Source organism: Drosophila novamexicana, unplaced genomic scaffold (genome assembly GCF_003285875.2).
Source record: "Drosophila novamexicana strain 15010-1031.04,08,12 unplaced genomic scaffold, DnovRS2.1 tig00000870-arrow-arrow-pilon, whole genome shotgun sequence".
NCBI classification, from domain to species: Eukaryota; Metazoa; Arthropoda; class Insecta; order Diptera; family Drosophilidae; genus Drosophila; species Drosophila novamexicana.
Genome location: NW_020824830.1, coordinates 1,207,003 through 1,217,878, shown reverse-complemented (window position 1 = coordinate 1,217,878; position 10,876 = coordinate 1,207,003). Strand labels below are relative to the sequence as shown.

General features: G+C 39.8%; 1 protein-coding gene across 1 annotated transcript in view; it reads right to left on the bottom strand.

Moving 5' to 3' along the window:
* Positions 1-397: 397 nt before the first annotated feature.
* Positions 398-10,876, bottom strand: part of LOC115764755 (fatty acyl-CoA reductase wat) — a 31,587-nt gene continuing 21,108 nt past the window's right edge. The window contains exons 2-10 of the mRNA XM_030707982.1: positions 5,192-5,302; positions 3,422-3,496; positions 3,246-3,358; positions 2,918-3,166; positions 1,734-1,989; positions 1,477-1,669; positions 1,175-1,414; positions 857-1,114; positions 398-795 (exon numbers count right to left, since the gene is read on the bottom strand). Of these exons, the coding sequence (XP_030563842.1) occupies positions 705-795; positions 857-1,114; positions 1,175-1,414; positions 1,477-1,669; positions 1,734-1,989; positions 2,918-3,166; positions 3,246-3,358; positions 3,422-3,496; positions 5,192-5,276 (1,560 nt within the window). The 5' untranslated portion in view covers positions 5,277-5,302 and the 3' untranslated portion in view covers positions 398-704. The remainder of the gene's footprint in view (positions 796-856; positions 1,115-1,174; positions 1,415-1,476; positions 1,670-1,733; positions 1,990-2,917; positions 3,167-3,245; positions 3,359-3,421; positions 3,497-5,191; positions 5,303-10,876) is intronic.

Sequence of the window (10,876 nt, the reverse complement as noted above, 5' to 3'; positions counted from 1 at the left end):
TTACGACATTTCTTTTTGACATGCCAGTCGCCTGAAAGTATGCAATAAAAATATCAATACTAAGCCAATGTGTAAATCAGTGAATCTTATTGTTTTACATTTTCCGTCTACCCCTCTCCCACAGCTTCAAGTGTAATCCAGTCGCTGTTGAATACATTTCATATTCAGTTTATCAATTGATTAAAAAACATTTTATTTGAACCCCAACTAGTGCAGTCCACTTTTGCTGTAAATTGTTAAGGTAACGTGACTATTGTAATGCCTATCCTCGATCAGGACAACAGACTTAAACGATATGCATCCCATTTAACATCTTGTGCAGTTCTGTGGTTCTTATAAATATATTCAATGAATATTCATCTGAATAATAAGAAAACTTGAATGAATATTTCCCAAAAATATGAAGCGATTTTTATTGCAATTCGATTAGCTTCGTACATAAATATATACACAGTATGTGTTACATAATCAACTTTAGCAGTAGTATTACATTTACAAACTAGACTATACAGATATCGGATAGAGCGCTTTAACCGTAGGACTAAACATAATCAATGTGTAGAGACGCACTTAAACTAAAACTAGAACTACTCCGAGACTGAAGTGCTACAGTGCCAATACGAAAAGACAAAAGTTAACCTCAACTTTAAACGATATAAACACACACACATATATATATCTACATTAAGGAAATCCTATAGAGATTAGAAGAAAATCAGCTTCACCAGCCCGTAGAGCGCCCAACCGGCTAACGAATAGACGATAGCCAATGTGGTATAGTGCAGGACCATCATGCTGCAAGGCCAGATAATAAATGAATTACCGAGCATATATACTTAAAGACTTAAATACGTACCGCTTAATACGTCTTATGGACTCGGGTAAGTTGCTGGGATCGTCCTTGACAACATATAAGCGCAGCCCATATAAGCTGACCCGAAACAGATTTGTCCAGTCCAGATCGCGCATATCGAAGGCAAACAGACGCTTGTCCCGTTCGTCCAATTTATCAACCAATCGCCGGACATTGTCATTATCAAAGCGAAACTCATTCGAGCTAAAAAACTTTAGCACATTGCTGAACTTGTGTATTTTGCGATAGATTTTCATCATTCTGCAGAAAAGAAAATATGTTAGAAAAATGCAAAAGCAAAGAAAAATGTGTAATAAATACCTGGGTTTCTTGCCCATGAGAACCATTATCAAATCCATGAACATGGCGGGCAATGTGTGATATAAAAAGCAGAGTATGTGATACTGCCACATGTGCGGCACAATGGTGAAGCACGGATACCAGATGGACTTGCGCATGGGTATATCGTTGACATACTTAAAGCCAGTCTGCATATAATTCCGCCAGGTGACCATGTTGTCCACATCCGGGACATAGTTATATATGGGCGGCGTCTCATAGCTTTAATAAAAAAAACACCTTTATATTCACATTGTTGCGGACAAAGATGCCACTTCACATACGTATTTCGTGCCACATCCCAGGCACTGGCCAGCAGAGCATTAACGCACATATCCACAGGCACAATGTGCGCTTTGTTGTCCATGTTGCCGGTAAAAACGCGCAGCACGCCCGAGCCGATGCCAACGATGACGCCGCAGGGTCCATACATATTGTCAATCCAGCCGGTAACTGGCTCTCGATAGCTGGTGATCACTACAAAGAGCCCAAAATGAGGCAATAAGGCGGGCAAGTTAATTCAACAAGTGCAGAGTCGTACCAATGCCCGGCCTAAATATGGTTACGGGTAATTTCTGTGCATCCTGCTGCACCACATTCTCGGCCAGCACTTTGGTGAAGGTATATGTGTTCGGATAGCCCTTGATAATCGTCGGCGTCAGCGTGTTCAGCGTGTGCTCGTCCAGGCATTCCGTGAGCTTGAAGGCGTTGTCGCCAGTCATCATGCCGCTGTAGAACCTCTCCTGAATGTAGCGCATGTTGCAGTGAGCAAATGCGGTCGAGACATGCACAAGAGCCTAATCAGAATAACAAAATGCGAATGAAACCATTGTCTTCAAGTCTTAGCATTTTACAGGGTATCTGATGGTCGTGAAAAGTAAATCTGTCATGCATCGATATTCAAGACTATAAATGCCTTTTCAGGACAGCTGGCTGTGTTGATATGCCTCGTCTGACTTACTTTTGTGCACACAACTTTTTCCTTTTGTGAGATATATTAACCAACTTATCCAACTGCATCTTCTTTGTTGGAAAAATTGGCCAAGAATGAAGGTATTGTATAAAATACCATTGTGCAACCAAGTATAGACATGCATACAACGCACATTTGATATGCGCCTGCAAAGGTAATCTTCCGCACTTTAAAGTGCATGCAAGCGATTTATTTAACCATTTAATATGCCACTAGAAAGAATTATAGCTTTCTTTATACCTTTTCTTAATATTTTTAAGCTTATATCAAATAGTGTGCACTGAGCGCTGAAGTACTTCGCTCTTAGCTTCTATATAATTGACTTTGCTGACTTTATAGAATATCAAATGAAAACTCTTAAAATCAGCATTCCGCAATTATAAATGTATGCATATACGCTAATTGTTCCATTTATCAGATAAAGTGCAAGTTGATTAGAAAATAATACAGGGTATTCATGACATGTAAATGACTTGTACAATAAGATTTACATTGAGGTACGGAATATTACTTCAAAATTCAGTCAACCCTATTAAAAACTTTAAAAGCCCCTAAAAAAAAAGCGAATGGCAATAAAAACAACTGCAGGGTATAAACATAGTCTGTAAGGTAAAATTTCTATTAATTTGTCAAATATAATTAGATCTAATCAGAATTTATTTGAGTCTCCCTCAATCAAATGTTACCAAAACTGGCCACAGGGTATCGGCTAGTCTAGCTTTTTGGACAATTGTGTTGGCGGTGGGGCTTACCTTGAGGTGGACAATCTCTTTGGCCAGCTTGATTATCTCCTTTGTGCCGTGCACATTGATGGCTATGGCCATTTTGAGCTTCTCATCGAATCGCACTGTGGCCGCGCTGTGTAGCACAATGTTGACATTCTCCTTGATGGTCTCGCGCTCATCCGGGGAGATGCCGAGGCCAGGAAGCGAGCAGTCGCCGCTGATGATTGTGATCTGGCAGCGATACTTTGGATTGATCTGTTTCATTTTGGCGAATACCTAAATGGCAGCAAGTACATAATATGGATAATTAGTCATTTGGGGTATGTTGGATGTGGAGAATGGACAAATCATTTACCGGATCGTTGAACAAATCCTCGATGCGTGCGTGGCCATCCTTGCCCTTTTTGGTGCGTATCAGCAAATATATTTGGGCCACCTCCGTGACGCGCAACAGTTTCTCAATAATAACTGCGTACAAATCAATTCGTAAGTATTCAATTATTCAAGTCACGTTCGCGTTTGCCAACTTACTTTTGCCAAAGAAGCCGGTGCCGCCCGTTAGGAAGACGCCCTTATCCTTGTAAAACATTTGCATGGGCGACTCATCTGCAAAGATCAATGCAAACAGCCATTAAACAATTAGCCAATTTGATGCGCATCATTGTGCCGCACCCCGCCCCCCGCCCCACATCAAACAACTCGCCTCCTCCTGGGCTGGGGCAGTGGCAGTAGCTGTGGAAATGCCACTTCCCAGCCACCGTGCTCAACGCTTGTTTGCCACCCACTTGAAGCGCGTCACGAATTTAAATGCGCGCCCCAAAAGCCACTTCAATTGCGCATAATTCACGCCGCCACACACACACAAACACACTAGCACACACACGCACACACACACAGGCAGACGCACACGAACGCACGGCACGTACACAGTCACACTGAGAGTCACAGGCAGTCGCACGTAAAGAGCGTTTGGCATGTGGCTGCATTTTGGCCATATGTCAAAATGGCAACAACAACACTCAAAGTTAACGCCAATGCTGACATTGTTGTCGGTTGCTGCTGCTGCTGTGGCTGGCTGCCACTTGTGGGCCACTCATAAATATTTGCAAGTTAGCAGCTCGTCGAGCTATTCATCTATCGTACAATGGTATGACACACACACGTACATACACACACATACACACACGCACACACTCGCATACATATATCAATGTGTAGAACATGTAGGCACATTCCTGTGTCTTGAAGGTGGCTGCCATGCTGGATCCGTCGACTGCTGTGGCCTAATTGCCAATCGACGACGTAAATCACTGTCACTGCATGGGTTATACGGGCTATGCATACACACTTAAACACTTTGGCCACTCGATAATTGCATAATAAATGCAACATTGTTAAGGACTTAAGCTGGCCCATTGGCTGCCCTCGTCACATTGTTGGGCGTCAAGCATAACAGGTTTACACACATTCATACTCATACAAATACCGGCTGACACCTAGACCTGACACTTGTCGTGTAACGCCCCCCCCCCCTCCCCCTCCCCCTACCTCCCCTATCCATTTAACGACAGCACCCAGGGGTCGCACTCAACCAAAAGCACTTGGCGCGCTCACTCAAATGTTTTGTTTACCTATGCTAATTGGCTTAAATGCAACTCAAGCGCACTTCTCATCGCGCCAAGCCGAAACTGAGCCGCCGCCATCTAACCCAAATGCCCCCCCCCCCCCCCCCCCACTGCTGCCCCCCCCCCCCCCTCCTGCGCCATTGTTTATGAGCGCTTCGCAATTGAGCTCCAGCACCCAACGCGTGGCCTCACTTGGAGTGCGGCATGCGGCGTGCGGCGTGCGTATTTAAAGCTTTTGAGCGCTTTGGGGCATTTGTTCAGCGACAACGCCAGCAACAGCAACAACAACAGCAACAGCAACACCAACAAAACCAACAACAGCAACAAGAACAACAACAATATTGCCACTTTGAGTGAATTGTCAACAATTGTGTTGGCTCTTTGGATTTGCGCGCCGCCGTTGTTGTCGTTGTCTCTCGCAGACAAAAAGTCTGTCACATAATTTGTCAATTTCAACAATTTCGTTTGCCAACCCCCTCCCCTCCCCCGCAGGCCAGTCCGCCCCGGAAGGCGAACGTAATTCTTCATGAATGCTTATTGTTTTTAAGCAGCATTGAACTGGCTGCTTGTTTGCTTGAGCTTTGTATATACACAACTTGATATACACTGTTTTTGTTGTGCTTAGGCCGCCTGACCCTGGCCGTGGCAGTGCCCTCTAAAGGTCCTGGTCACTCACCCTGTGTGCCGGTAATAAGCTGGCAATGATCGTCCAAAGACTTCGTATATCCATTGCGAATGCTCATTAATTTCGCATCCTCCATCGTGGCCAGAAAGTTGTGTGGTCGAGCTGTAAGCAGTTCATGAAATTACTTTATTAATATTATTATAATTTTTTTAAATTTCAGTAAACAAAGAAACAAAATCCAACATTTCCTTTAATTTAATGAAAATGTAACTTAAATAATTTCAATTTTTAAACATGACAATTATCTTTTAGAAAAAAAAATTCAATCTTTAATACTTAAAAACATGCACATACATAATTTAATAAAAATACCCAATAATCCTTATCAGCCTCAAACAACTATTATCAGCTAAGTATTTATAAATGAATGGGTCGATAATTTGTAAAGGGTATCTTTTGCCTGCTCGATTCTCTATCATATTTGTACAAGGTATCTTTTGCCTATTCGATTTTCCTTTTTCTTAATAATAATTGCTTCAATGTTTAGAGGCTAAACAAGAATATCTTTGGGCAAAAATGTTGTTAACAGAAATTCTGTATTCTAAACTAGGTAAATTTTAAAATATATAGTTTTTAAAGTTTCTCAAAGGTCATCAAAGGTCAAAACTGCGTGGAAGCAGGTCCACAAGTACTTACTCAAATATAATGAAATGTAAAAGTGTTCAGAGCTTATGGAAAACCCCAAAACAAGGCGGCTTTTGGTATTATGACAATTAATTTAAGCTTAAACTAAAATTTGTGAGGCAGTTTGAAACTTCAAACGAAATAATGCTGAGTTTTCGATTGGTACCCAAACATAGTTTCAGAGTGTAATGCTCTCTCGAGGCAAGGCACTTTTACATAAGCTGGAAGAATAAACTTTAAACTGGAAAACCACTTAAGAACATAAAACACATCATAATGTTATACTTTGCCATGCTTTAAAGCTGCCTCTATTAAAAAGGCTACATATTTGTACATACATTTTTTCAGCGATATAAACTCCGACTTGTCAAAGTGTTGGAATTTGACAGTTTTATGTTGCGCCATTTTGGGCCTGAATCTGAAATCCTGTACAACGATTGATGTCTTTCTAATTAGAAAATGATTCAATTGAAATGCGTTAAGGCAATTACAAGACCGACGGCGGTCTCTATGCGACTGTTTCGTCGCAATTAAAAATCAAATATAAGTGAATTTCATTACAAAATTTAATTAAAACTTTGCTCGGGCTTTTGTGTTCCACGAAACCCACCGGGCGTTGCGGCGATTTGTACAGGGAAAGCGCTACACTAACAGTTCTAATGAAGTGCCAGACGCACCTGTTGACAGAGACCGACAAAAAGCGAATTGAAAATTCAACTCAAATACAATTTTAATAAAATTCATATAAAGCGGCTCTGTGAAAGCCCAAATGAAAGTGGATATTCTATATATATACAAAATCAACCGAGAGCTGCCTGCCGTGCTGTTGATATCTTTTTTTAAATTAATGCTTACCAAAATAAATAAACAAAAAACAGAAACAAAAACTATATCGCTCAAGTCAAAGAAGCTATTGAACGCTTTAAATATGCAAGTAACCCCATCGAAATTTCAAGAACATCTATTAAATTCGACTAAACACATTTACGAGGTAGAAAATAAACCCTCAGCTTGACAAAATTCTAGTTCGTAATAAATCGCATTTAAGCACACATTATTTTAAGTCTTGGTGAAGATTTGGGATAAAGCACATTTTCAGAGATCTACATTAAAATGCACCCCTCATGGGTCGAAGGTCGTGTGGCTGAGTTCTAAGTTCATTCAACTACTAAACAATTTTCAAAGAGCTTTATAAGATCTTTATGAAAACGTGCTTCAACGATTTTCCTTATTCCACTCGCAACTGTGGAAAATTGGCGGAAAAGGTTGTATGCAACTTTTTTGTTTACTATCCGAACGGTTTCTTACTCATAATGGAAGATCTTTCTGAAATTGAATTTTAAACATATTTAACACCTTTCACAAGACCCAGCCCACTTGGACGATAAATTTGGGTTAAGGTTTGTATGCCCGAAAGTTTATTTGTTAGCCTTAAGTCTTACACCACGAAACAAAATAACTGTATGTTTAATTAGCTCAAGTTCAGGGTTTCTAGTGAAACGAAGTTTTTAAACTTATCTCATAATATTGTGACAGCAAAAAACTTGGGCAAGGATAGACCAGGAAATACCAACTAATTGCATGGATGCTGGCTGGCTCGAGATCAGGCTGAAATAGAAATAAACTAAATTGTCTTTTCTCTGTGCTTTGCAACACCTTTTGAAATCGAACATTACTTGACGTTTTGAATAGAAGCAACAACTTCAGTAATTTTAATTTTAACAAATTGCAGTTACTACTCAGCTTACCCGCTTTCGGGGATAATTGGGATAAATAAATGAGAATGTTAATGTGATAGTATTCAATTTAAGAGCTCAAGTTGTAAACCCAATTACCTTTGATCGCTATTGGCCGAAAACGCACGACTGCTTAATAGAATTATTCTTGCGGGAAATAAACAAACATGGCTCAATCCGCTGCTGATGCGAATGGATATATATTCATATAACATATTGATATGTATGAAACTGCAATATGCTTTATATTCAACTTAAAGTCCAAATTGCTTATAGGTGATTAAAATTAAAAAACAATTTTAATTTGTTGAAAACTAAAATTAAATCCATAACGTATATATATCCATAATGTATATAATCATATTGAATAACATTGTTATTTTGTGTGTGATATTTTGGAGTGCAAAACTTTATGCTAAAAGACAATCAAGAAGCAGGTTGTCGCTGCTTAAAAACCCCTAATAGCTAGTTATCTGAATTGCCTCTTGAGCAGATCTTAAAACGCAAAAGGGCACGTAGTTAACAAAATTTGCTGTCATCCTCAAACTTAAACCAATATTACTTGGGGGCAAATGTAGCAGAGTAATCGAATCCTGCGGGTTGTGTTGAGCACACTTGCTGCAGCTGAGAGAAAGGTTTGCGAGCGCACTGCAGGATGTTCGTCCTGTTGGGCAAATCCATGTCAAACAATCGTTTCGACTTTCATAAAACTATAATTGTGCGTCACTCCAAACATATTAAGTTTTTTAATAGGACTAGAAAATACATTTTAAAATAAATACTTCCATTTCTCAACGAGTTTTTATCGTTTAATATTAGTCGGTGCGTGCGATTAATTATAGAATCAAATTGCAAAATCAGCCAGACAGAAACAAACAATGCTCGTGCAATGGGCAGCTGGTAGCCGTAGTCTTGACTAAAATTTAATTGAAGTGCTCGTGTCGATGACGTTGTGGAATTTTAATTGCGCACAAATTAAAAGCCAAAAAGTCAAGTTCCAAAAAAACAACAAGTAGCAAAAAAAAAAAAACAAATGTTGAAAAAAAAAAAGTAAACAATTACTAATAATGAAAATTACAAATTCGATGACAACTAAATGAATTAATTACTGGTTTGCCGGCGACTAGCAGCAAGTTCAATGTGAATCTATTATATGTAAATGATAGGCGTGGCACAATGCCAGCGTTGCCAGATACACGCAATAATTGTAAAGAAAACGATCCGCAGCGTATTCATGCTGGGCACAACAACAAACAATGGCAACCAAAGCGTGCGCCAGGGCAAAGGAGGCGATATGAAACTGAACATTAAATAATTTGAGTGTCGAAGTCTCGCACAATTAACCCATATTTGCAATGGAAGCCAGCCAACAAGCCAGACAGCTGGCCAGCCAACGAGCCAACCAGCCAACCGGACAGCCATGCAGTCAGTCAGTCATTCAGTCAGTCAGTCAGTCAGTCAGTTAGTCAGTCAGGCTGCCAACTAGCATGTTGCATTTCACACCAATTGAGGGGATTTTCCCCCGTTTGGCTCGACGCGCACTCAATCGTATGAATGACGAAAGCTGTGAGAGGTGTGCGGCAAGGAGGAGCGCAACGGCAGGTGGATGCTGTATGCTCGGGTGGCTGGGCAGATTGCCAAGCCGACTAGCTGCCTGCCTGCCTGCCTGCCTGCCCGACCGACTGACTGACTGACTGACTGACTAGCTGGCAATGTCGGCCAAAAAGCCACATCAACTGATTGCACCACACCGGCGACCACAGCGCCACCAACGCGAACATCAAAACTGTAGAACGCACTGCACGAATTCCCGGCTACTTCAGCTATGATATTCGTTTGGGGGCGTGGCTGGGCACTGGGCACTGGGCGCGTTGTCGGTTGATTTTGTATGCGAATTTATACATTGTTTAAGTATAGGCCACAGCTGCAGGCGCTGCCTTTGCCTCGCTGTTGTTTTGTTGCTGTTGTTTGGCCAACGTCTGTTGCTGCTACCGCCGCCGCCGCTGCTGCCTCTGCCTCTGCCTTTGCCGCTGCTGCTGCTGATGTTGTAGCTGTAGCTACTGCCTGTTGTCGACACCAACTTCCATTGGCGATGCACATCGAAGCGCAGCTAATTGAAACATTTTGCACAGTGTGCCTAAATGAAGCTAAGTAATCCAGACTCATAAATATATATTTATCATGAGAAAGCAATTGCTCAAAATATGCTACGATATCGGTACATATATATTTTTAAATATTTATTAAATTTATTAAATTATGTGTAAGTAAAGAACATTCATGCTCAATATATATATTTCAATATATTTAAAAAGGGATATATATATACAGATACCCTATGTAATAGCAAGTATTTCTGGGCGATTCTTGGCATTTCAAATCAACCAAATCTTAAATTTTGTGAACTCTTTAAAAAGCCCATAAGCAAACTGTAGAAATATTAAAACTTTCAAAAAATTGTGAAAGTACAAAAAAATTATCTGAGGCAAAAATTTAATTTCAAATAATTAATTACGTTGGACTAGCTCAAACGAAATCATTACTGACAATTATATTTTTAATTAAAAATCATCAATTTGTTCAGTTTGCAATTGAAAGTACATGAGTGCAAAAAATATCAATTAGCATTGTGGAAAATTTAAATATAATTTGGCTTATAACTATTTATGTAACTGCAAACATAACATAATAATACATTTTATTTACGCACATAATTGCGCAAGCAAAAACAGCAGCTAGCAATATATTGAGTAATATATTTAATTATTTTTTTAACTTTAATAGGTCACTCGATTCAGCAACTGCAGCAGAGGCACACTGGAGATACCCTTATAGACATTTCTCTTTGGCAGATATGTGAGAACAATAGCTTTAAGGCTGAGAGACTAGATCGCATGGAAACAGACGGACGGAGAGACGGAAAGACGGACGGACTGATAGACGGACAACTAAACTGTTATAGCTGATCTAGAATCTATATACATGCTATTCATAATATAAGTGTATTAGCAAATAAAACCTTTTGTAAATTTAAGCAGTTTTCTTAAGAAGTTTTAGACATTAATTTTGGTAAACAAAGAAGTTGCATACAGCAGATTTTCGCGATTTTTACAAAACTTCCAAATGAAATTTTGCAAAACCTCGTATTCGTCACGTACGCTAACTAAGGTAAACAATTCAGCTATCCAGCTTCTACGATTTGGCATGTGCGTTGAGCACTGTCAAGGTAAACAGTTGTATATACAAAGGTTAATTTAAACTCGTCAACTTATCAAAATAAAAGTTGGTGCTTATTAAATAGGCTTTCAAGCGACAC